This window comes from Watersipora subatra, chromosome 4 (assembly GCF_963576615.1).
Source record: "Watersipora subatra chromosome 4, tzWatSuba1.1, whole genome shotgun sequence".
In the NCBI taxonomy this organism is placed as follows: domain Eukaryota; kingdom Metazoa; phylum Bryozoa; class Gymnolaemata; order Cheilostomatida; family Watersiporidae; genus Watersipora; species Watersipora subatra.
The window spans coordinates 65,848,555-65,876,283 of record NC_088711.1 but is presented as its reverse complement, the minus strand read 5'-3'; the positions used below and the strand labels follow the sequence as shown (position 1 = coordinate 65,876,283).

The 27,729-nt window shown below is 37.9% G+C and overlaps 2 protein-coding genes across 2 annotated transcripts; one reads left to right on the top strand and one right to left on the bottom strand.

Annotated features, from left to right (window-relative positions):
- Positions 1-199: 199 nt before the first annotated feature.
- LOC137392979 (HAUS augmin-like complex subunit 8) lies at positions 200-18,121 on the bottom strand. Its single transcript, XM_068079356.1, has 14 exons — positions 18,043-18,121; positions 14,657-14,760; positions 13,858-13,882; positions 13,197-13,287; positions 12,381-12,550; positions 12,112-12,236; positions 10,994-11,217; positions 6,842-6,959; positions 6,354-6,451; positions 5,094-5,213; positions 4,774-4,893; positions 2,489-2,639; positions 593-743; positions 200-325 (listed from the first exon to the last, which is right to left on the bottom strand). The coding sequence occupies exons 1-14, from the start codon at positions 18,075-18,077 to the stop codon at positions 205-207; spliced, it is 1,653 nt and encodes a 550-aa protein (XP_067935457.1). The 5' UTR covers positions 18,078-18,121; the 3' UTR covers positions 200-204.
- Positions 18,122-18,311: 190 nt separating this feature from the next.
- On the top strand, positions 18,312-27,631 carry LOC137393282 (protein disulfide-isomerase-like). Its single transcript, XM_068079766.1, has 10 exons — positions 18,312-18,573; positions 18,704-18,901; positions 20,011-20,141; positions 20,936-21,053; positions 23,826-23,950; positions 24,043-24,279; positions 24,499-24,706; positions 24,948-25,129; positions 25,328-25,450; positions 27,267-27,631. The coding sequence occupies exons 1-10, from the start codon at positions 18,420-18,422 to the stop codon at positions 27,288-27,290; spliced, it is 1,500 nt and encodes a 499-aa protein (XP_067935867.1). The 5' UTR covers positions 18,312-18,419; the 3' UTR covers positions 27,291-27,631.
- The last annotated feature ends 98 nt before the right edge of the window (positions 27,632-27,729 follow it).

Sequence of the window (27,729 nt, the reverse complement as noted above, 5' to 3'; positions counted from 1 at the left end):
ACCGTAATACTATATAGCATTGCTCGCTTTCTATTCATGGTGCACAGATCTATTTGTATTTTTCTAGGTCACTCATGCATGATACAGCCATAAAATTATAAATATATTAAAGTCATGTCAAACCTTACACACATATTCCACACATATTTCACACCAACAGCTCGCAATGCACGGTGAGAAGGTCAGTGATGAGAATGTCAGCTATCAAATAAGCTTGACCTGTCGGGTCAATGGATCCACCTGTCTACTGCTTTCAATATCCTGTATCTTCATAGAGTTCTCATGGTTTGCCAGCGACTGAGCAGCTCTAACAAGGTCTTTACAGCTGAAGGTAAAACATGGACTAAGGCAGGCTATAGTTAATCTTCAAGGACAAGCTATGACAGGTCCAATAGCGGAATGAATCCATTTGTAAGGTTACTAAGGTAACGCGATGCTCAACCATAAAAACAGGGCAACAACTTACACGCAGAGTCGTGCCACAAAGCAGCAACCGCCTGAATAGAGTTAAAATATTTCATATAAGATGTAATAGAAAAGTTCAAGGAATTTAGAAGTCATTTGTAAGACTAATACATATATATGTATATACCTGCGTAACTCCTTTTCCTCCTCGGAGACGCATTTACTCAGGCTCTCTACAGCCTGTGCGTACTGACTAGTGGTGGACATATCTCGTCTCGTGTGAGATGCAACGTCAGCCAACAGCTGTTCACTTTCATCAAGCGCTGCCATCATGGCACCTAGTATAATATAGCTTGCTGTGGGCTACCTAGTATAATATAGCTTGCTGTGAACTACCTAGTATAATATAACTCGCTGTGAACTACCTAAGATAATATAGCTTGCTGTGAACTACCTAGTATAATATAGCTTGCTGTGAACTACCTAGTATAATATAGCTCGCTGTGAGCTACCTAGTATAATATAGCTAGCTGTGAGCTACCTAGTATAATATAGCTAGCTGTGAGCTACCTAGTATAATATAGCTCGCTGTGAGCTACCTAGTATAATATAGCTCGCTGTGAACTACCTAGTATAATATAGCTCGCTGTGAGCTACCTAGTATAATATAGCTGGCTGTGAGCTACCTAGTATAATATAGCTGGCTGTGAGCTACCTAGTATAATATAGCTCGCTGTGAACTACCTAGTATAATATAACTCGCTGTGAACTACCTAAGATAATATAGCTTGCTGTGAACTACCTAGTATAATATAGCTTGCTGTGAACTACCTAGTATAATATAACTCGCTGTGAACTACCTAAGATAATATAGCTTGCTGTGAACTACCTAGTATAATATAGCTTGCTGTGAACTACCTAGTATAATATAGCTCGCTGTGAGCTACCTAGTATAATATAGCTTGCTGTGAACTACCTAGTATAATATAGCTCGCTGTGAGCTACCTAGTATAATATAGCTTGCTGTGAACTACCTAGTATAATATAGCTCGCTGTGAGCTACCTAGTATAATATAGCTGGCTGTGAGCTACCTAGTATAATATAGCTGGCTGTGAGCTACCTAGTATAATATAGCTCGCTGTGAACTACCTAGTATAATATAGCTTGCTGTGAGCTACCTAGTATAATATAGCTTGCTGTGAGCTACCTAGTATAATATAGCTCGCTGTGAACTACCTAGTATAATATAGCTTGCTGTGAGCTACCTAGTATAATATAGCTGGCTGTGAGCTACCTAGTATAATATAGCTCGCTGTGAACTACCTAGTATAATATAGCTTGCTGTGAACTACCTAGTATAATATAGCTTGCTGTGAGCTACCTAGTATAATATAGCTCGCTGTGAACTACCTAGTATAATATAGCTTGCTGTGAACTACCTAGTATAATATAGCTTGCTGTGAGCTACCTAGTATAATATAGCTCGCTGTGAACTACCTAGTATAATATAGCTCGCTGTGAACTACCTAGTATAATATAGCTGGCTGTGAGCTACCTAGTATAATATAGCTCGCTGTGAGCTACCTAGTATAATATAGCTTGCTGTGAACTACCTAGTATAATATAGCTCGCTGTGAACTACCTAGTATAATATAGCTGGCTGTGAGCTACCTAGTATAATATAGCTTGCTGTGAACTACCTAGTATAATATAGCTCGCTGTGGACTAGAGCATTTAGATTGGAGTGAAAGATGATTGTCATCAGCTGATGAGGACAAATCTTACAAGCATTTAACAGATGTTCACTAGAAAACATACATGTATTTCTGATGGAATCTCATCCAACAATAAGCAAATGTCAGCACAGCATGAATGTCCTGCCTCTATATTGTTGAGCTTGCTTTGGGTACTGGCAGACAACTAATAGAAAACATTAACCTTACTCTCTGGTGCTGCTTGTTTAGTTACATCCGCGTATACAGTGTGGTCTAGAATATTCTAAGCAACTCAACTACGCTCATCTGACTTCAATTTTAAAATCGAAAAGACAAGTAAAGATTTTAACTAAAAAAGATAGCAAACCTTCGAATGCTTTTTGCTCATGTTCAGTGTCGGGTATGTTAATGCCCACAGTATGCAGCTCATGCCTTGTAGTGTCTAAGGCTACGGCCATGCTCTGATAGTACTGGCTCAATTGCGGCAGTTCACTCACTATAGGGCCAAGTAATCCTTGCTGTAACATACAAGGGGAGTACGGCATGTGGATGGTACAAGGGAGGCAATAGGGTAGGTCTGATGGTACAAAGGAGGTGATAGGGTAGGTCTGATGGTACAAAGGAGGTGATAGGGTCGATATGATGGTACAAAGGAAGTTATAGGGTAGGTCTGATGGTACAAAAGAGGTGATAGGGTAGGTCTGATGGTACAAAGGAGGTGATAGGGTAGGTCTGATGGTACAAAGGAGGTGATAGGGTAGATATGATGGTACAAAAGAGGTGATAGGGTAGATATGATGGTACAAAGGAGGTGATAGGGCAGGTCTGATGGTACAAAGGAGGTGATAGGGTAGGTCTGATGGTACAAAGGAGGTGATAGGGTAGATATGATGGTACAAAAGAGGTGATAGGGTAGGTCTGATGGTACAAAGGAGGTGATAGGGTAGGTCTGATGGTACAAAGGAGGTGATAGGGTAGGTCTGATGGTACAAAAGAGGTGGTAGGGTAGATATGATGGTACAAAGGAGGTGATAGGGTAGATATGATGGTACAAAGGAGGTGGTAGGGTAGATATGATGGTACAAAGGAGGTGATAAGGTAGATATGATGGTACAAAAGGGGTGATAGGGTAGGTCTGATGGTACAAAGGAGGTGATAGGGTAGGTCTGATGGTACAAAAGGGGTGATAGGGTAGATATGATGGTACAAAAGAGGTGATAGGGCAGGTCTGATGGTACAAAAGAGGTGATAGGGTAGGTCTGATGGCACAAAAGAGGTGATAGGGTAGATATGATGGCACAAAAGAGGTGGTAGGGTAGATATGATGGTACAAAAGAGGTGGTAGGGTAGATATGATGGTACAAAGGAGGTGATAGGGTAGATATGATGGTACAAAAGATAACTTTGGATGGGATTACAAGACAGTAGATAAAAGTGCATAAAATAGATAAAAAGGAATTTTCATTCCTAATCATTCATATTGTCATAAAAAGAACTATTTTTTGCAATAGCGTCAGGTTCACCAATATAATGATTATCACAGAGCACCTGCTAGATAATGTCACTTGAATGTCTTACAGTCCACATGAAAAGCCATTCGGTCATTGATCAACGGGATCATGCTGTGTTAACCCATTTGACATATCTATTCACGTAAATGAAAGAGCAGCTAGGCAAAACAATGAGTCAGCGAAGATTACACACCAACTTAGACAACAGATGCTTGACCACTCCTTCCTTGCTTCTAATGCCAAGTTAAGTTTTAGGACAAATTATAGACCTTGACATATGACCTGTTTTGTACAGCACAATGTTTGACAACCATAACTCGTTAGCAAGCTGGAAGTACAATCAGCTAATACAACCTGGACATGTTTCTAATTGCTGAAGGTATCAAATGATTGACCCAACTAAATACAACATCTCCATGCATCACGTAAGGCATTACCACAACTGTTATCTATGTATCCAATTATCGAACCAACTAAATACAACATCTCCATGCATCACGTAAGGGATTACCACAACTTTTATCTATGGCTGAGCAGTCTGTAGAACCTTGTTTAACATAGCCTAGTATTCAACATGACTGTGGATGCAATTGTACTGCCCCTAATTTATTCAATTATCATTGCTATGGAATTTAAGTCTATGGCATATCACACTGGCTATGAATAACAGCAATATTAAACTGTCCTTGCAATAGTTCCAAACTAAACAGAGATTTATATCACTTGAATTCTTATTTGGTTTTATCTCCTATTCTTATCTCAACTAGAAATATGAAAGCTTTAACCCAGTTTTAACCTTTCTCCCCATGCAAGCTTATAGTAAGTTATACGAAGCCATTTTAACCCTCACCAAAGAAAGACTGATGGAGGCGAATGAAATATTGATTTTAATGTAAATCTTAATGAAAAGTTACTACTGTATAATGATATATTATATACTGATTATAACATTTTCATGCCACACTCCATAACTCAGCAAATGATGAAATAATCTATATATATATTTCTCAAAGTTTGTCGTATGTCTGTAGGGGTGTCCAGCTATAGCTATTGAAATCTTGGAATAATGAATCCGTATCGCAGAAGATTTGATCGCAGACTGATCTCGGATTTGATCTATGAGAATAGCTTCATAACTCACCTGCAATTCGAGCATCTCGTCCAAGTTGGTCACATGCTCCAGTCTGTCCAACTCCTGCTCTAGAGCTGAAAGTTTCTGTCTCATTTTATGGTTTTCGATGGATAACTTTTGGAGCTCCGACTGGTGAATACAGAGCAAACTTCACCAAAGATGGGAAAGCAAAAAGAGCCAACATACAACCACAAGACGGACACGGTGTGGCTTGCACAGTGTGAAAAAAAATAAGACAACTAACCGGCATTTACAAATATTAGTTTTAAGAGAGGAACAAAAAGAAATCAAGGAGTGACCAAATGAGAGATAATAGGTCATTAGCTCACCATGACATTAGTCTCTTCGGATTCTATGGCCTTATCAACCTTTGAGGAGAGGAAGAGCCACTGAAGATATCGAGAATAGCAGACATCTATCGAATCTTGTGTAACTTCTCCAACAGTGTTCTGCAAAGGCAGCCACACTACAGATACAGTACACTACAGATACTGTACACTACAGACACAGTACACTACAGATACAGCACACTACAGATACAGCACACTACAGATACAGTACACTACAGACACGGTACACTACAGATACAGTACACTACAGATACAGCACACTACAGATACAGTACACTACAGATACAGTACACTACAGATACAATACACTACAGATACAGTACACTACAGATACAGTAAACTACAGATACAGTACACTACAGACACGGTACACTACAAATACAGTACACTACAGATACAGCACACTACAGATACAGTACACTACAGATACAGTACACTACAGATACAATACACTACAGATACGATACACTACAGATACGGTACACTACAGATACAGTACACTACAGATACAGTACACTACAGATACGATACACTACAGATACGGTACACTACAGATACAGTACACTACAGATACGATACACTACAGATACGGTACACTACAGATACAGTACACTACAGATACAGTACACTACAGATACGGTACACTACAGACACGGTACACTACAGATACGGTACACTACAGATACGGTACACTACAGATACGGTACACTACAGATACGGTACACTACAGATACGGTACACTACAGATACGGTACACTACAGACACGGTACACTACAGATACGGTACACTATAGATACGGTACACTACAGATATAGTACACTACAGATACGGTACACTACAGACACAGTACACTACAAATACAGTACACTACAGACACCTCAATTGTATCAATACGACTATACTAAAAGCCTCTAATATCTACATGCAGATATGATTTGGACTTGGCAATAACACTACAAGACTATAAATGGAATGTGTCAGCAACTTGCTCCTTCACCAATCAGAACTGGAGTGTCATTTGTTGGTGGCCTATTTAGCCACCCAACAAATGACCTAAACATTTTTGCCCCTTTAGACCTGCCTATTTCACCTATATTAACCAGCAATACTATCAAAGTCGTGGAACCAAGGTGATTTCTTGTCGTATAGAAACCATCTCAAATAGCGCTAAGGCATTTGCTAATATTCTCACGGTGTATTGCTCTTGTGTATATCTTCGATTTTGTGAGAAGACAAACCTTCTTGTGCAGCATTTGTGACTTCTTAGTAGTTGTGTAGGAGAGTGACTTTTGACTAGCTGCTATCCCTGACTCGGGTGGTGGGGCTGTGAATGACTCTGACAATATAAATGGAAGGGCAAAGGTGATTGACGAGGGAAGACAAACCTTCGGAGGAATGAAGTACAAGAAATATAAATTTGTGAATGCCAAGTAACTGGAGAATGATAAGATTGTTTGCTCAGAATTTACTAGTTCATTAGATATCATATAGATCTTGCTAAAGCCTGGTTAACAGTGGTAACTGTTCACAGCTAAAATATGTATGATACAGAGAGAAACTGTTGATAAAGTCAAACATCTCATCTGTATAAATACATTTCTTAAGCATAAATGGTGACCACTATGAACCAGGAACATGATTAAATCAGAGTCGTTGGCACGAAGAGCTTTAGACTAAAGAGATACACAGCAGGTAGTAGAAAGATTCCATAGATGTACATACAAACCTGTTTCATTGAGAAGTCTATTGCAGAGACGAGTGGACTGCAAGGCTGATACATCAAATGACTCGTTGGGAGCGTAGTGCTTGGGTGTGCTAACCTGTCTTTTCTTTACATCTTTCTTCTATCATAGCATGATAAATATAGACATGTTACATCTATAGCTGTAGACAGATAACTCCAACAGAGTTAGCATAACTAGATACCGTAAAACCTCTAATTGAACGCCATGGCGTTCTATTTTCCAACCCTCCCTTCCTCATTCAATTAGAGGTTTTACGGTATATGGCACTCATACCGCGCATAGCATCATGAAAATACTAGACAAAAGCAATGCTGTGATATGATATGTAGTTGGATAGATGGCGCTATCTTCATATTCCTCAATTCAACTTATTTACCTACATTATATAACAAAGACTGTTTGCAACAAGTGTTAAGATTCCACAAAAGGAAATTCACAATTCATAGATACTGGCAGTCTTGGTTACAATTCATAGATACTGGCAGTTTTGGTTACAATTCATAGATACTGCCAGTCTTGGTTACAATTCATGGATACTGGCAGTCTTGGTTACAATTCATAGATACTGGCAGTCTTGGTTACAATTCATAGATACTGGCAGTCTTGGTTACAATTCATAGATACTGGCAGTCTTGGTTACAATTCATAGATACTGGCAGTCTTGGTTACAATTCATAGATACTGGCAGTCTTACTACAATTCATAGATACTGGCAGTCTTGGTTACAATTCATAGATACTGGCAGTCTTGGTTACAATTCATAGATACTGGCAGTCTTGGTTACAATTCATAGATAATGGCAGTCTTGGTTACAATTCATAGATACTGGCAGTCTTGGTCACAATTCATAGATACTGCCAGTCTTGGTTACAATTCATAGATACTGGCAGTCTTGGTTACAATTCATAGATACTGGCAGTCTTGGTTACAATTCATAGATACTGGCAGTCTTAGTCACAATTCATAGATACTGGCAGTCTTGGTTACAATTCATGGATACTGGCAGTATTGGTTACAATTCATAGATACTGGCAGTCTTGGTCACAATTCATAGATACTGGTAGTCTTGGTTACAATTCATAGATACTGGCAGTCTTGGTTACAATTCATAGATACTGGCAGTCTTGGTTACAATTCATAGATACTGGCAGTCTTGGTTACAATTAATAGATACTGGCAGTCTTACTACAATTCATAGATACTGGAAGTCTTGGTTACAATTCATAGATACTGGCAGTCTTAGTTACAATTCATAGATACTGGCAGTCTTGGTTACAATTCATAGATACTGGCAGTCTTGGTTACAATTCATAGATACTGGCAGTCTTGGTTACAATTCATGGATACTGGCAGTCTTGGTTACAATTCATAGATACTGGCAGTCTTGGTTACAATTCATAGATAGTGGCAGTCTTGGTTACAATTCATAGATACTGGCAGTCTTGGTTACAATTCATAGATACTGGCAGTCTTGGTTACAATTCATAGATACTGGCAGTCTTGGTTACAATTCATAGATACTGGCAGTCTTGGTTACAATTCATAGATACAGGCAGTCTTGGTTACAATTCATAGATACTGGCAGTCTTGGTTACAATTCATAGATACTGGCAGTCTTGGTTACAATTCATAGATACTGGCAGTCTTAGTCACAATTCATAGATACTGGCAGTCTTGGTTACAATTCATGGATCTTGGCAGTCTTGGTTACAATTCATAGATACTGGCAGTCTTGGTCACAATTCATAGATACTGGCAGTCTTGGTTACAATTTATAGATACTGTTAGTCTTGGTTACAATTCATAGATACTGGCAGTCTTGGTTACAATTCATGGATACTGGCAGTCTTGGTTACAATTCATAGATACTGGCAGTCTTAGTTACAATTCATAGATACTGGCAGTCTTGGTTACAATTCATAGATACTGGCAGTCTTTGTTACAATTCATGGATCTTGGCAGTCTTGGTTACAATTCATAGATACTGGCAGTCTTGGTCACAATTCATAGATACTGGCAGTCTTGGTTACAATTTATAGATACTGTTAGTCTTGGTTACAATTCATAGATACTGGCAGTCTTGGTTACAATTCATGGATACTGGCAGTCTTGGTTACAATTCATAGATACTGGCAGTCTTAGTTACAATTCATAGATACTGGCAGTCTTGGTTACAATTCATAGATACTGCCAGTCTTGGTTACAATTCATAGATGCTGGCAGTCTTGGTTACAATTCATGGATACTGGCAGTCTTGGTTACAATTCATAGATACTGGCAGTCTTAGTTACAATTCATAGATACTGGCAGTCTTGGTTACAATTCATAGATACTGGCAGTCTTGGTTACAATTCATGGATACTGGCAGTCTTGGTTACAATTCATAGATACTGGCAGTCTTAGTTACAATTCATAGATACTGGCAGTCTTGGTTACAATTCATAGATACTGCCAGTCTTGGTTACAATTCATAGATACTGGCAGTCTTGGTTACAATTCATAGATACTGGCAGTCTTGGTTACAATTCATAGATACTGGCAGTCTTGGTTACAATTCATAGATACTGGCAGTCTTGGTTACAATTCATAGATACTGGCAGTCTTGGTTACAATTCATAGATACTGGCAGTCTTGGTTACAATTCATAGATACTGGCAGTCTTGGTTAAGCCAACTAAATCATGATGAAAAGAAGTCAATTGCTTCTGCCACCTTGACCATTGTCTGCATGACTTCACATGACCTCAATATCTATCTATATATATATTTTTCAAAGTTTGCTTGCATTTTTGTTTTTATCCCCGTGTCCAGTTATAGCGACTAAAATCTAGCAATAAAAAAGCCGTTTTCTAGAGAATTTCAACTCGCGACATTCAAATAGCGAGTCTACAAACAAGCGCCCCCAACTCATAGCACGCATAACCACTGGGCTAAGCTGTTCTTATCATTTCTAATGCTTTTACATATGAGTATATCCTTATCACAATTGCACACGTTAAATAGGCAGTTTTTATTATTAATGAATATTACCTTATTATTGCTATTTTAAAACATTATTTTTAAAAGCTCATTTTTTTCACCATTACCTATTTTCCTAATTTGTAATTTTCAAATGTGCTGTTTCAATTTAAAATGTGCCGTTTCAAACGCCTAGTTCCGGTTTCGGTGAATCCGTAAAAGCTGGTAAAAACTTTTCACGTTTGAAAGATGTATTATCTAGAGTAGGAGTTGCCTCTAAATTCTCTCTCCATGTAGTCAGACAAAGTATAGGACAAAAATAGTTCGATATCTCATTTTTACGTCTAGACGTCTAAGTATCGAGAGGTACCAGCATCGTTCATCAAATCTTTGAATACAACGAGTGTCTGCTGCAACAGTGAACTTTTTTATACACTCACTTCCATGTACTCGTTTATTTTTTCTCTTAATTTATTTGAACTGCACAAAAACGCTTTCTCACGATATGAAGTGTTAAAGTTATAATGGTAACTGTTGTATATGTATGTATATGTTAAATAAAAACGAGTTTTCTGTGCAAAGACTATTTTATTATCCGGGCAATGCCGGGCATTCAACTAGTATACATATAAGTTTCCGTGTTTGTCTGTTTCTTGGTTTATCGTGTGTTCAGCTATAGCGATTGAAGTCTAGAAACAAAAACTCCACTTTGTCCTGAATTGACTATGGCTACTTGCGATAAATAGATCAGTCATGCTCATTGTCATTAAATCGGTTAAAATATGCAAACTAACATGGTATGACACGTAACATCCCTAGAGCTGGTTTCACGATTTAACAACCTTTACGGCTTAATGGCCTTCATGGCTCTTATTATAGTTAGCTTAGCAATATACTAGCTTAAGTAACTCAAATTAGCCAATTTGCTAATTTGAAAAGACAAGGTAAAACTTGGCAAACTACAACTACATCCCCTGCCACTGTTTATAAGCCGTTTTTTATTACCCGTGCAACGCTGGGAATTCAGTAGTAACTACATATAAAACAGGATGCATGTACACAGTTAACATGAGCAAGACAATTCAATCAGAGAAAAAGCTAGCTGGGGACCAAGAGACAGCAAGAGACAGGTGACCAAGAGACTCAGGTAAAAATACAAATACAGCTCTGCTATACCTTTGGTGCCTGATTGGTGGTGCTGTTCATAAACCGGGAGGCAACCACTCGTCGGGACTTTTTTGTCTTTTTGGTTGCGCCCGTGGGCTGGTCTTTGGTTGCGCCCGTGAGCTGGTCTTTGGTTGTGCCCGCGGGCTGGTCTTTGGGAGACACAGTCTTTAGATGTTGTAGCTCATTGGAAATGTCTTGTATGGATGATGGAACTTCTGATCCGAGCTCCGCACCTACAAACAAATCCCTAACATAGCACAAGTGTCATGTACATGTTGTTTACTAGTTTAAATGCTATGTACATGTTCTATTACTAATACTAACAACATGTGCCTGTTGTTCTATACACCAACAGCAATCACGTGCCATAGTGAATGCTGTTGATGTTATTGCTAGAAGCAGCATTCACTAGCAATACATTTCAGACACAAGGTATGCACTCCTTCATTCTACATTATTTAGCACTGAAATGTCTACAAGCAAATGCTATACCATGTTATGAGCACACTCAAGGACTAATATGTTTATAGGTTATATAGATTCATTTAAAAACTCACAATATAAGATATCACTTAGCCATACTTGGTGTAGACAGCATGCATTATGCACTAACAATAAGCATGAGCAATACACAATATGCACTAACATGATGCAATATGCACGAATGATATGCAATATACACTAACAATATTCATTCAAATATCTAATGCACACACTAGCAACACGCAAAGACAACAATCTTTGTGACAAAATAATATATTTTATACTTTATTATCAGTACGGCTGGCGATGCCATTATCAATCAGATGGCCCGAGGTGAGAGTTTAAGAGGCTGGTTTTCAGCGACCAGATGGAGTTTCGAGACCAAATACTTTTAGCCACCTGGTGAAAAGCACCGAGCATGTGCATGTGAAGTTTGGATGAAACCGGCCAAGGAAATGTGGAAACACACAGACAGACACATACACCCACGCGATGGCTAAGCAGGATTATTCATGTTGATTAATGCATATTGAAGAATTACACCACAGGCTACATTTTACCAGTACGTAATCCATGCTTCCACTTCTGTGATTTAATAAATAATACCTGCTAGCAAGACTGAAAGAGGAATGAGAGCCACCCACCTGATGAGCTGAGACTGGAGGCTGTATTTTGTGAAGTATTTGGCTCTGGATTTGAAGACTTGACGGCAATGCTGGGCATGAGGTCTACACCTACATTAGCAGCCCTATGAGTATCCCCGGTATCCCTGAAATCGCTTGTGTATGAGTGGCTGCAATATCACTTAGCAGGGCGTGTCTATAGACAGCGGTGTACTAACATTGCAAGGCATAGAAAACAATTCATAGTTTAAGAACATGCGACAGCGAATAGTGATGTTATAATTGGTCACCTGAGAGACAACTGAGCGGCGCGAGGAGAGTGGCAGATGACTTTATGGGGAGATAGCTCTAAACGCTCTGTGACAGCTACCTCAGCTGCATCTCTAGACATTCTTTGACTGAGTGCGTCGATGACTATCACTCTTTCTTCCTCCTTCTTTGGCTTGGCAGTTGCCCTCTCCTGTATAAAACAGGGTGAACTAACACAGCTAGTAAACCTCTCAAGATAAACACGAGAGACAAGAACATGGTTCAGTCATGAAATTCGTATAAGACATCAATGGTCTGGTGAAGATTAAACAAAATCAAAATAAAGATATTCAATATTAAAACAATATATAACATAAAGTTATCTACAAGTGTCCATATTCACCATGGAAACAATAAACAAGGAAGTTATCTACAAGTGTCCATATTCACTATAGAAACAATAAACAAGGATGTTATCTACAAGTGTCCATATTCAGTATAGAAACAATAAACAAGGATGTTATCTACAAGTGTCCATATTCACTATGGAAACAATAAAAAAGGAAGTTATCTACAAGTATCCATATTCACTATAGAAACAATAAACAAGGATGTTATCTACAAGTGTCCATATTCACTATAGAAACAATAAACAAGGATGTTATCTACAAGTGTCCATATAGAAACAATAAATGAGGATGTTATCTACAAGTGTCCATATAGAAACAATAAACAAGGATGTTATCTACAAGTGTCCATATTCACTATAGAAACAATAAATGAGGATGTTATATACAAGTGTCCATATTCATTATGCAGTGACAAGACGACAAAACGGACGAGTAAAAGGGACTTACAGTAATATCTCCCTGAGCTTCATCTGACAGATCCAAGTCAGAGAGAGGCTTTCCTTGTTCGCTAGTGAAACCATACACTGACCTTTTGATGCTACAAGTACATTGTCATTCCTTAAGCATACAGTACAGTATTGGATGTACAAATCTATGACAGAGAGTAGAAGGTACACACTCTATACAGCGGAAGGTATAGTATATGGCAGAGTTAGGTGTACAAACTCCATATAGTGGTAGGTATACACTCTATACAGTGGAAGGTATAGTGTATGACAGAGTTAGATGTACAAACTCCATATAGTAGAAGGTATACACTCTATACAGTGGGAGGTATAGTGTATGACAGAGTTAGGTGTACAAACTCCATATAGTGGTAGGCATACACTCGTTACAGTGGAAGGTATAGCATATGACAGAGTTAGGTGTAAAAACTCCATATAGTGGTAGGTGTACACTCTATACAGTGGGAGGTATAGTATATGACAGAATTAGGTGTACAAATTCCAATCAAAAGAATATAAATCATTAGAATAGTAAATAGGATTTTTGAAACAGGGCAAATCTCTCCACAAGGAGCACCACAAGGAGTGATCCACATGAAATAGCCAGGCACTTTACATATATATGAACGTTGGTGTGAACTTTGTAAGTAAGGGCCACTAACCTGTGTGGAACTGAGCTATCAACTCCTACAAAACATATCACCAAGTCTTAACTCGCTATAAGAGCCAAGACCTCAACACAACAGAAATACTGACAATATATAGTATGACCTTACATACTACAGCAAAGAATAAACCTGTGTTCTTACTGAGATATCCCATAGAGCTAACAATACTATAAGCACTTAAGTACAATACTTACAATACTCAAGCATACTATATAGCGGTGAGAGTAGACAATTCTAATACTAGAAAGCAAGCTCGGTTCTACATTTGCACTTGTATGAGCTCACTACAAATACAAGGAATGTTGCATGCAACTCTTACAAGTAATAAAACATTATAGAGAGATGATGATGAGTTGCCTGACAGATGGTAAGTCTGAGTATTGCTCAGATGAGGTGAGTAGTTCTCTCACTAACCACTAAACTGAAACAAAGAGCCGTAGGCCTGGAGTCATTTCAATTTCTACCATGTCTCATACAGCGGTTGATTATCTAGTGAATAGTCTTTGTTAAATAAGTTATTCATAACTTTAATAAAATATATTTATAACTTTAATAAAATATATTTATAACTGTATTCAAATATAGAAATTATTTACTGCTTGTAATCCAGTCTTTTGACAAAAACGAAGTACAAACCCATCATTCAGTGTCCTCAGCTACTAGCCAAGCTTGAGTGAACAAGAAAAAGCGAGTGAGAAGGAGGTTCACATCGAGAGGCTGGTTTTATGTGGAGAGGTATTTTTATGTTTATGGCCTTGGACAAAGGCTAGTGAATAAAACCCAAAGTACTTACCATCATTGGGAAATGAATCAGATTTAGTTGAAGGATTGAAAACTGCTGATTGTGAAGCAGAAGTAACGACTAAATTTCCCTGAACAACCTTCCGAGCAGGTGATCTAAAAGGGAGGATAACAGTACTATTAGTCTCTCAGCCGGGCACGATCTCTACTGATAACATCACCCAAATATAGCCTTTCATTGACTTCATCCAGTCATTAATATGCATATCAATTCATTTCTACCAATTGAACAATAAATCGAAAATGAATTGATTAGAAAAGATCTCCACTATCATGACAATTGCCAACTAGTATATCTAATAATTAATAATTAATTATTAGATAATTAATTATTATCACAATTAATAATGCAAGATTCGCAACGAATGATGTCCTCATTGTATGTATTTGTTAGGTGCAGTTTTGTTAACAGTATTGACATTAATTCAACAGAAAATAAGTCAAGTAAGGTGCTGTCTAGAATTCATTGCATGTTATAAATAGGTCAGATAAAATACATCATACCCTACAGGATGAAAATATTCGATGGTTATAAAAATTCGCGACTTCGCGAACAGTCAATTCCGCGAAGAATTAGTTCTATTTTTAATCACAAGGGAGAATAACTACTGCCTCAAAATTAAAAACTAGCCACTAGGCATACATACTAAACATAGTTGAGTTCCAAAACCTTTTTAAAATCATTGCTGGTGCTTTGAGTGTACCTCATTGCTAATGCATCACATTTCTTTACAAAATTATTCAAGGTTGTCACAAGATATGCAGAATGGCGTCATCACAAAAATAGCCGCTAGGCAGAAGTACTAAATGTAGCCGAGTTCCAAAACTTCTTTAAAATCATCGCCGGGGCTTCGAGTTTTATTGCCATTGCATCGAACTTCTTTACAAAATTCAAGATTTTCACAAGTTATTCGGCATGGCTTCGTCATCGCAAAAATCTCTCCTAGTCTTTTGACATTGAAATCAACTCCATCAATCTATAATACCGTAGTTGAGAACGATAATGATTCTGATCTGGACATTATGGTATGTATTTGATTTGTAGTGCAGATACGTTTTTCTATAATTAACTGCGTTAGTTAATTCTTTTGTTTAAAAACTGATCGCTTTCATTAAATACTTCAGCTATTGTTTTTGTACTTCCTTAACACTTATTAATATTTTTTTCTTTTTTGTGTTTACTGCAGATTGAGAATGAAATATAACCTATTCCGATTACGAAAACTAGAGACAAGTAGTAATATTCATCAAGGCAGGAATGTTGGCAGAGAAGCAACCAGTCAGCCTAGACCCCTTCATCAACAACAACAATATTTTACAAACGATGAATGAAGTAAATATAAACAGTTTAGTCTATATGGCGGTTGTCTAGCAATAAAATTAAACTGGTACTCTTGATAAGTGAATACTAGCGTGCAATGGTGCTCTCTGACTAGTTATTTTGGTAATAGCAGCTCTATATCGCTGTCGTATCTTGGATCTTTATGTCTTGGGTAGATGTTAAAGGCGATTCTCTCGCTACTACATGACTGGTAAGGAAGTTATCATCAGAACTCTACTCGTGGCTTACTATTGCAAAGTTCTGCTGGTTGGCCAAAGATTTGTGCTCGTAAAGGCGTTTTTGTTCTTTTTAAAACAGATATATTCTTCTCGTTAGCAGCTGCGGTCACTTCTACCTCAATTTCAAGACCTCCCTAAATGATTGGCGATCTTCTAAGAATGACATCTACCACCCTTGCAGTCATTATGCCTCCGTGTATGATGAAAAATCTCTCTCGTATTAAAACAAATAACGAAGCGGTAGGGATGGAAAAAATAAATATTACGTTTTACCGAAAAAACTTAAGTAAAATTCAACTAATTTAGTAAATTGGTTTGAAAAAAACTCATTACTTACCACAAATTGTTGGTTCATCAAAGGCCTCCAAATCTATGAATATTCGTGAAAACCTCTGAACGCAGCACAAAATTTATAGCTGAGCACGATCGCCCCGTAGTTGTAAGCTAAATAGAAACCGAAACACGCAATGTGCGCATGCGTAGGGTTAACTCTATTGCTAGACGTAATAGAGTTAACTCTTCATAGAAAGTGACAGTTTTCAGCCGCGAATAAATTAATCCGCGAATATGCATGAAATAGCAATTTTCGCGAAATTTAACTCCGCGAATAAATTCCTCCTGTAGGGTATAAACTAGTCATCTTTTTATACAAGCAAATAAAATGCAAAATACACATTTTAAGAGCTACATCAATATAATGCACAATCTTGAGTATAGGTTACGGGCTATTAGTACAATAGATTTTATCAAGCAAAGTGACATTCTTTGCATTTCCATACAAGTAACGTTTCTTATACAGCTAGAAGAAAGATATCTCTACTTGCAATGTTCAAAGGCAAACATGAGTTACCACTGTTAGCGATACCAACAAATGGAAAGAGTCCCGAAAGAGTCAGCAAAACCTCTCCCCCCCCCCCGCCTATGAAGCCTCATTCTCCTTCAGCAACTGAGCCTCTTCTACACCATTATCTCAACTACCGAAACTTTTTACCTATGGACTGTCACGACTCTCGTTTGACTGTCGAGACTCACAGTCGCCCGGACAGAGCAAACAAGCATGGACGACCGTTCGAGTAAGGATGTAACTTTTATTGGCTATTTTAATATTTTATCATTAATATTATTGTTTTAGAATTTTATTAGTTGTGTATTTTAATTGTTTGACTTATAGAATAAAGAAGTAACTTTTACTAGTAAATATTAGTATTGCTTACAATAGGTTAACACCTTCATTAGTATCTGTACCAGTAATAATCAATTCAGTTCCCACAAGCTAAGCAAAAGTCCACAAACTAAATATATACCTAATCAAAATAGAAAAAAATGACAAAGCAATTTCAACAGTGATGTTGTGTGTGGATGATGCTAGTTATGCATAACATTATTTCTCCACATCCACCTAGTATAAGTTGTATAAGTTGATAGGTGTTGCATATGCTCTTAGTGGCATTTGTAGCACATAGTCTTAGTAGCATTGTGTTATTGTATTGTTGCATTGAGTTGTATTGTAGCATTGTATTATTGCATCGTTTTGATAATTACGTTGACTGTATGTTTCGTAGCATATCTTTCAGTATTGTATTTTTTGTTTTTTGTGAGGACAAAAAGTTATTTATTCTGTAAGAGTTTATATACTTGGGTTTGCAATCCTCAATAAATATTCATAATAATAACATTTCCATATCCTCATTACCTCATTACCTCATTCGCCACTATCATACGCAAAATGATAAGATACAAGTTTGAATTGTGCTTAACGTTATCTTATTGCCATAGATAGGCTTCACATAGCTATATGGATATAAAAGTTTTGTTTACCCTGAATACGTTGTGAAGTTACTGCGCAGTGCCATTTTGCATGAACGAATGCGTGTAAACAATTTGACACCTAAGAACTTATTCAAATAGCCCGCTGAACTACAGAAACTCGCCGTAATAACTCTGCGCGCATATTCCTATTCGGACCAATAGGGTGACGAAGACGCTAAGTTGGACCAATTGACTAGCGGAGATGGTGTTCGCTTTCTTTTTTCCGAAAATAGAACCCTTATTGGTCTTTCATAAGTTTGTAGTCCAATAGGACGTCAATGCCACGTTCGGGATATTTATCAGCGGCACGGAATTCCTTCATTTAGTTATTTTAATATTTGTCTTGTCGTACTTCGGATGATACTTGTTATTAAACATTTTTAGACATGTATAAGATTTTAGTGCTGCTAGCTTTGTTTGCCTCTGCAGCTTGTCAAGACGACAAACCCGAAGTATTGGTCGAAGATGGGGTTCTGGTGTTAACTGCATCAAACTTTGATACTCTTATCGAAGAAGTGGAGTTCGTTCTAGTAGAGTTCTGTAAGTATTTTCATCAAAAAAGAATAATTGGCCGGAGTAACTGATTATGAGTAGTAAAAATAATACGAACTGAGTAATTGATTTTATAGATTGAAAAATATATTTCTGTAACCTATGTATGTTGTTACAGATGCACCCTGGTGCGGACATTGCAAGAGTTTGGCTCCCGAGTATTCTAAGGCAGCTAAGCAACTTGCGGAAGAAGGATCTAATATCAAGCTAGCTAAAGTTGATGCTACAGTAGAAACTGAGCTTGGTTCTAAATATGGAGTGCGTGGTTACCCAACGCTCAAGTTTTTCAAAGCTGGCACTCCTTTGGAATACACTGGTGAGCTTAGAACGTAAATTATTTTTGGTTGCTTCTATGTTTTCATTACGCTCTTCGGGTAATTTATTATGGCTGTTTGAACTAAAGATATTCACTTTGTCAACTTCAATTTTAGAAAAAGGGTACTTTTGTCTGCTAAGTTCTCCATTTAATATGTTCCCCAAATATGATATGATAGTAGTGTGGATGAGGGTTTTGTCCTGCACTGGCATCTTTATCTTATGTCAATGAGCAAATGAGGTTTTTTCTGAAAATTATGAAACAATATTGCATTTAAAATTCACAGCCTAGACAGGTACATCAAGTCAGGTTTAAAAATCATTTAATGAAGTATTTTGTGTACTATTAATAGTTTACTAAGCTGTTATATGCGACGAACTTAATGAAAGAAGCCAGCATATTCATTTCAATTAGTGAATGCTAGGTGATTACAGTTTGAGTAGTAGTTGTACATGATCTCTAAATGTGAAGGGTTCGTATGCTGGTACCCATACTCTATGTTTGCGTGGTAGGACAGTCCTGGCCAAAAGGGCTTCAATCTGCTCTTTGCACACGTGTCAATTGAAGATTAGCTTGGTTGCACCTGTGAGCTGGGGACACGTGAATTTTAAAATGTTCTGCATCGCTGGCCACATAGACTCGCAGCGATAAACCACGTTCTCTCTTAACGCTTCCAGAAGACTGATATGCATAGGTTATTGCGCATCAGAGGCCAGCAGTCAGGCGTGTGCTGACAGTTGTACGTCGATCAAACCTGACATTTGTAAGCCTATCATTAGGTCAGAGTGACTTCCTATAGCAACTGACTGGAACACATGCTACCATGGTTGCAAGGGGGTTAAGTAGCCCTTTTTGATCTATTGCACGTTATGAGGCCATGCAATCATTTTACAACCTGCTATAGATAAAGCCAGATACATCTTGTATCTGGCTGTGCACTCTAGATTTTAAACTACTGCCAGTCATCAAGAGAAGCCTCACTTTGTTTATCTAATCTGTATGTGAAGTATCACTTGTCTTGTTGGCTGACATCACACTGCCTCTTGTTAGCAAGCTTGAGAGTAGCAGACAGCGGCATCTCAATTACTTATGTATGTGTGTATGGATAGGTGGGAGGACACAGGACACCATTGTCAGTTGGCTGAAGAAGAAGTCTGGTCCACCAGCCATAACTCTGACCAACAAGGAAGAAGTTGACATTCTACTGAAAGAAAAAGTAGCTGTGATCGGATTCTTCTCTGTAAGTCATTCAAATGCCTCGTCTCCTTTCCGATCTGCTCCTCTATTTTCCTTGCATCAGTGTCCGACAACTCCTCACATTGTGTCACTCGCTACAATATTTGTAATCTAATTAATCAACCTGGTGTTGTTTTGGCATGCGTGTGTATTGTAGAATATTTTTTAATTAGTTGGTGTGAACTTGCAAAACTAACTGAATACATACGAGCTTACCAGTTTGGATGTGACAGAGTAGAACATTTCGGGTGGTTTCTTTACAACTCTCCTAGTATCAGCGAACAGGAGAGTGATGGCCCTGATGACTGGCTGTGCGTATTTACCGATAACCTTTTTAGAGCCTTTGCCTTGGTGTCATATAGTTTTAATACCATTGATTCCAAACACCATTTACAAATTTCACACTACGCCTTTTTTCCAGTCATCATGGACACAGAAAGCTTCAGTAAGCCAGGCTGTTACTCTGATTTTCATGTATGAGTTTATTGATCAGGGTAGGGATTTGTGTGCTCTTGAAAGGCAATGGTTTCATTATAAGTTATTGTTCAATCATAAATCATCTACTAGGCTAATACAATTGTATGAGTCACCAGTGGCTCACACAAACTAATTCTATGGCAATCACAATTACCTACTTTTGGATTGAGTGGTCTGCTACATGACTAATAGCATATCTCTTTGGTTAGCCTGTGATTATATATTTTTAGAAATAAGTAATGTCATAGCTTATATAATCAACTTTTAAATTGTCAACTTGTTTGTTTTAATCTCAACTCTAAGAATATCTTACACTTGCAGGATGTGGAGTCCGACTCAGCCGCTGCTTTCACTAAGGCTGCCGGCCTAAATGATGAAATCCTTTTTGGGATGTGTTCTGATGCATCGCTCATGAAGGAGTATGACATTGAGGAGGAAGGTAAGGTAGCTTTACTGGCACGTGCATCCGCCGTGTCTATGAGAAAGTTCTTATGAGTTTAGAACTTTTTCAGATTAAATTTGTTTTTAAGTAGATTATTTTGGATTTTTTTTATTTCTGCCTCTGTTCCATGCGTGGAGCAGTTTATTAAATGTGTCCTTAACTTCTCCCTGACCTATCCATAAGTTAGCCGTAAACTTAGTCTAAACATTTCATGTAACTGCTCATAGATAGTAAACGTGCTACTTATCAATGTTATCAGTCTTCAAGATCTGTCCGCCATTTAGCGATTATATCGGCGGGTATCGATTATATCGACGGATATCGATTATATCGACAGGTATTGATTATATCGGCAGGTATCAATTATATCAATGGGTATCGATTATATCGACGAGTATCCATTATATCGGTAGGTATCGATTATATCGACGGGTATCGATTATATCGGCAGGTATCAATTATATCGATGGGTATCGATTAAATCGATTATATCGATGGGTATCGATTATATCGACGGGTATTGATAATTATCTGAAACTTCAGTTGTTCTTATTATTAATCTTGTCTTAGACACATGCCTCCTCACACACACAGATAGAACACACACATAGAACTTGTCTTAGCCTGACACACACATAGAACACACACATAGAACTTATCTTAGCCTGACACACAGACAGAACACACACATAAAGAACTTGTCTTAGCCTGACACACAGATAGAACACACACATATAGAACTTGTCTTAGTCTGACACACAGATGGAACACACACATATAGAACTTGTCTTAGCCTGACACACAGATAGAACACAGATAAACAGTCAGCTCCTATAACTCAGATAAGAGAAATGAATGAAATTACTTTCAGAATTTAAAAGTAACAGTAATAATTTGAACATTCACGTTTAAGCTAATAAATTCAGTGAGCAATTTACTTTTGTAATATAAATGTGTGTTGCATTTCCTATTTACGCTGTTTATTGTCATTTACTGGCATTATAAATTAGTATTAAATACTAACAAATAAATATAAATTGTATTAAGTTTTCTATAAAAAATTAAATAGTCAACTATACGACACAAAAACTTGAAGTTGGATTGGGTTTTACTGACGAACAATTGATCAGATCAATGTTAGAATCGGCTGTTGTACCTTGTCTGAAGCATACCGATTCCTATGGACCTCCTTAATAAGCTGCTTGTCATAAGGCTACATTTAGTAAAGCCTGGTTTCCATATGCGTCGCAAGCACCGGCGACAGTACCGCAGGACTATCAGCAGTGAAATGTGAACCTACTTGTTGAGTACCACGGGTAGTTGTCCGCGGTCTACGCAAGAGTTTAGCACTGTTCAACTTTTGCGAAGAGCTGCAGGAAAAGCCTTCCCAAAAGGCACTGTACAGGTGAAGGTCTGGAGATGGCATGGCGAGCGGACATTTTTATGCGATTACCAGCGACGCAGCTTTAGGTGAACATAAGCCGCTGAGCCTAGCACCGAAAGTGTTTCACTGCGCAAGATTACCGCCAGGGTCTCGCATTCGATATGGGAACCAGGCTTAAAGGTTGACTTGCAACAAAATTCACATTACAGTTATTTGATATCAAAAGATTCACCATGTCTTACTCTGCTGTGTTGTAGGTGCCAAATATGTGGTAATGTGATTACAAGCTCTTAAAAGCTAAAAGACAAACAGTTAATCGCAGCCACACGAGACCGCCGTAGTTTGGATTCTTTCCAAAACGGCTCAAATGTTACGTAGCTGTGGTAGGATGGTTTCTGTTTACACTTTCCTGCAACCTTATTCGTCGATATATATTTTCACAAATATTCTTCACGCATTCAATAAAACCATGTCTCTTGTTCTTACGCGTTTATTTTATCGTCATTGTAATGCTGTTTATTTTAGCAGTGATATCTTATAACTTACCGTAAAAATTCATTTAATTTTTTTAATTTAGCTCGAAAGGAGTACATATCATTGTCTGATAATCATGACGAGCCTGTTGGTCACCTGTGATACTCGAAAAGTGCTGCATAAATTATTTGCGAAGTATTGGGTCCTGTGATCAGATTACGACTTGCCGATTAGACCAAGTCGAAACAAAACTGTAAAGTAGCGAGCATCTATATGTGATACGGGGTCTTCAGTAAAACCCGAAGTGCTTGTCATAAACAAGTGATACGATAAGTTTATATTGAGCTTTTCATTGGCCTTTCAATTCACGTGAGAACTTCACGTGACAAGACAATAACCAAACTGTAATGACAACGTCAGAGAAATAAAGAGATTCCAATCTATGGCGGCTTTTCGTTTTTAAGCTTTTAAGAGCTTGTAATCACATTTCCACATATTTGGCACGTACAACTCAACAGAGTAAAACATGGTGAATCTTTTGATACCAAATAACTGTAATGTGAATTTTGTTGCAAGTCAACCTTTAAGGAAGGAGTTTGCTAGTGTACGCTACTACTCTCCTTGTGAATGGGATGATTGAGTTGTGCAAGGGCCTTTAGGTTGAGTTATTTGTCTGATGGTGCCAGAGCGAACGGGTTGATATGCATGCTCTGCAGTATCCAGTGCAACCATGTTGTGTGGACCACTTCTTTTTAAATTCATTCTTATTTGTCTGCTCTTGTGTGTCCATGAAATACAAGGGTACATAACTCCAACAAATGTGAGAACTCCAATTTCACAGTCAGACGTTATGCTTTCTGCTGTTGATAATCTAACAACATTTTTCTTTAATATTAGAAAATAATTTTTAGGTGTGCACACCATCAAAGACTTTGATGAGAAGAGGGCAGATTTGACAGAGGGTCTTTCTGTCGAGTCCATCACTGCTTTCATTAAGGCTACAACTGTACCCCTTCTGACTGAATTTGCACCTGAGGTAACAATTTTATTTGCTATTAGTTGTTGTTTTTCCTTGCTCAATGGATGTGGCCTACTACTTTTCTTTTGATGGGATGTTCTTCTTTGTAGACCGCACAAAAGCTTTTCTCGGGAAAAGATGTGCCTTTTTTCTTTCTCGCTATGGCCAAGACATCAGACGAGTATGAGGCAGGAGCCGAGGCTGTGCGCGCTGTAGCCAAGAAGCACGCGGGTAGAGTGATTGCAGTCTACCTTAACACCGAAGACAAGTCAGCCGCCCAAGTTCTCCAGTACCTTGACCTCAAGGAGGGTGACTATCCCGCATACAGGCTCCTCAACCTAGACAAGGTAGGCATTCATTGTTGATTCACTGTTGATTCACTGTTGTATTGGAGTGGATCGGGTGTCATCCATTTGTCAACGAGGCATGTGAACAGAAAAACTTGAGACTGTGTCCACCTTTTTTAAAGCGTTGAACATGACTGAAAATTATACTTAACTATTGAGCTGTTTTTTACCCCGTTTTACTAATTCTGAACATCTCTCTTTTAATATGGTTCATTTCAGAATCTCAAGTACAAGCCAGAAACTTCGGAGTTATCCGTTGAGAAGATAGGCGAATTTGTCTCCGGTTTCCTCGATGGTGGTGCCAAACCATTCCTCAAAACTCAGGAGATCCCCGAGGATTGGGATGCTAAGCCTGTTAAGGTTCTAACAGGAAAAAACTTCAAGGAAGTCGCTCTTGACGACAGCAAGCATGTCTTCGTTGAATTTTGTGAGTTTATTTAGTTTGTGAGTTGGTTGGTTTTGGCATTTAAGTTTGTTTCTTTAGTCATTTTATTGGCTGATGTTTCACTCATAGAATGCTTTGGTTTGTTAGACATTTGATGCGTGCAGGAGAAGTTTTTGTTAAATAAGAGTTTAAATATTTAAAATGTTTGTAACTCTATCTTGAATGTCTCACAGTTGCCCCATGGTGTGGCCATTGTAAGAACTCTATATTGAATGTCCCACAGATGCCCCATGGTGTGGCCATTGTAAGAAACTTGCACCCATATGGGATGAGATTGCTGAGAAGTACGAGGGAGTAGAGAATGTGGTCATCGCCAAGGTTGATTCTACGCAGAATGAGTTGGAGGAAGTGAGCGTAAAAGGATTCCCGACCCTTAAAATGTTCCCTGCTAATTCTGGTGGCAAGGTGATTTTTTTTCCTTCACTGTACAACCTGTTCATGCAATTGCAAGTTCATCAAATATGAGCTCTTCGTCTTTTTATTTGTTACTGTGGTTAAGTGTAATTCTATCATAAAAATATCCATTTGTGTCTCCCATGTGTGCGATCTGTGTCTATGTGTATGTAATGAGTATATTTGTAAAAACGTTTTTGTACATCACAGATGGACAGTTATAGTGGAGACAGGTCACTCGAGGACCTCACCAAGTTCTTAGCGAAATATGCACCACTGCCCGAAGAAGGTGCGAGCACACCTCCTGACACACCAGAGGATGCTGGAAAAGAGGTAGGTTTTCATGATTAGACTCTGATCCTAACCTGTCAACATTCTGATGGCATAGACTCAGTTCTATGCAACTCCTGCTATTAGCTAGTCTGTATCAACTACTCAACTACCAAACACATGCAATGAGCATTTGGTCATTTTTTTGTGGATCCATGACAGCCATACATTTGGGATCACAGTGGTAGAGGACTTGCCAATTGTTGCCGTTGTTATTACTTGTTGCTACGGTTATCCTACAATAATGAGTCTACCGTTTATCACGGCTGTTGCCACACAATATCATGCTTACCACACTTTTTGATACTGTCAGTATACAATAGCACTCCTACTACTGATCCCACGACCAAACACAAGCGAAGCGATTGTTTGGGAGCTTTATGATAAATGCATATGCGCACACAACTCCCGAAAAATTATTCGTCAACAGCCGTTACCAAACCCTTGTACAATAGTCCCATCAAAAAATTTAACCATTTTTGTGTAGAGTCGTTTAAGTATAATAATGATACAAAACACATATAAACATATTTCAATATGTTACTAAGTCTTAGAAAAGTTTGTGCAATATCCTAAAACTAACCCATCTGATCGGATTATACATAAATAGACAGATTAATTTGGCCTAAAATCATGATAAAAACTTGACAAGTTTTTTTTAATCAAAATTAAGACCTGCCAACGAAACGCCGATAAGGCCGTGCGACAAAGAGTAGAACCGTTAACTGGTGCGCATTTCACGAGAAAAATGTGCACATTTGACCAGTCTATGGCATTGTCCAATCGCCGATGGTTTCTGTAATTAATGTAGATGTACTGAAAAGTAATCGTTTGTTTTTGCCGATTTTACCGGACTCTGACATTTTGGACACTTATAATGAATACTTTGGTATTCCAACTGATGTCCAAAGCAGTGAAAGTAAAGGAAATAACGATGATATTTTTCTAACGATTCTTATAAGATTATTACAATATTTAATTATAAGAATAATTATTCGGTTTTATAGGACTATTATAAGGTTTAATTATAAGAATAATCATTCGAATTTATAGGATCGAAGTATATAGTGACCGATGGTGTGCAATATGTTACTGTTATTATTTTTCTAAAGATTTTGTTGATGATACTACGGATGTGCTCAATATCGCGGTACTGCCAAGCCATTTTTAATATCTGCAAAATTAAGTAATAGGCCTACATTTTCTTATAGATATATATCCATTTCTATGACAACCAGCTAAAATCTGTTTAGATTTTTAAATTCAGGATAATTTTTTAGATCTAAATACAAATTCTAGATAAATATCACAACTTCTTGATATTGGTTGCTATGACCAAAGATATACAGCCCCCTCCCTTGCAGCCTGTGTATATTACACAGCAGCTTGCCATTTTACTTCTAATATTGCATTTCTCCTATTGCAGGGGACAGACATATAAACATATAATCTTTTCCTTTCATTATTGCTGTTTGTTGTACATAATAACACCCAGTACATTACAGCTACCATTGCAGTTATCCTATTGCACTGCAGTGCCTTTTGACTGCTAATATTGCATTTCTCAACCATCAGTACCCTTTCTTTTTCCATTATCACTTTAGTCGCGGGCTGTATGACAGGGGAATTTCTAGTATATTATTATTTAATGAAACTTCTACCATTTATTAAAACTGTTACCATGCAATAACACCCATACCACCCATTGCTACTGTTAACATACAATAGTAAACCTACCACTTATTACTGCTGCTATCATACGACAGCATTCCTACCTTTCGCTACTGTTGTGCTATCATTCACCTCTTCACTATTTTAGGAACAGAAGCGCGAGGAGTTGTAGACAGGAAGGAAGTCTACCATATGTAGAGCATAATTATTAGCATTTGTATAGTCACTGGGATTCCTCTCGGCACCCAAATCTCACCAAGACTCTAGACAAGTCATCTCTTGTTGTCACGCGCTACACCGTCGTGACATCGTTTGTCTCTGTTTTATCCACTCTTGTGGAGTTACTTCTAGTTTTGGATCTGCAGTCTTATTTTGTATCTTCATTCCATTTATATAGACCAAAGTCTGTATTTATTTATGGAGTAAATGAGATATTTTTAATGTTATACAGTTTTAGCTGGAAGATCAAAGCTCTTATAGAGTTGTTTAATAATAAAAAATTCAACAAACACAGATTATTGAAAGTTGATGAAATGATCAGATACCCTGTTTCCTCCAGCAATATATTTATGACTTTAAAGATCGCATCTTTCTCAGGTATTCTACTTTTT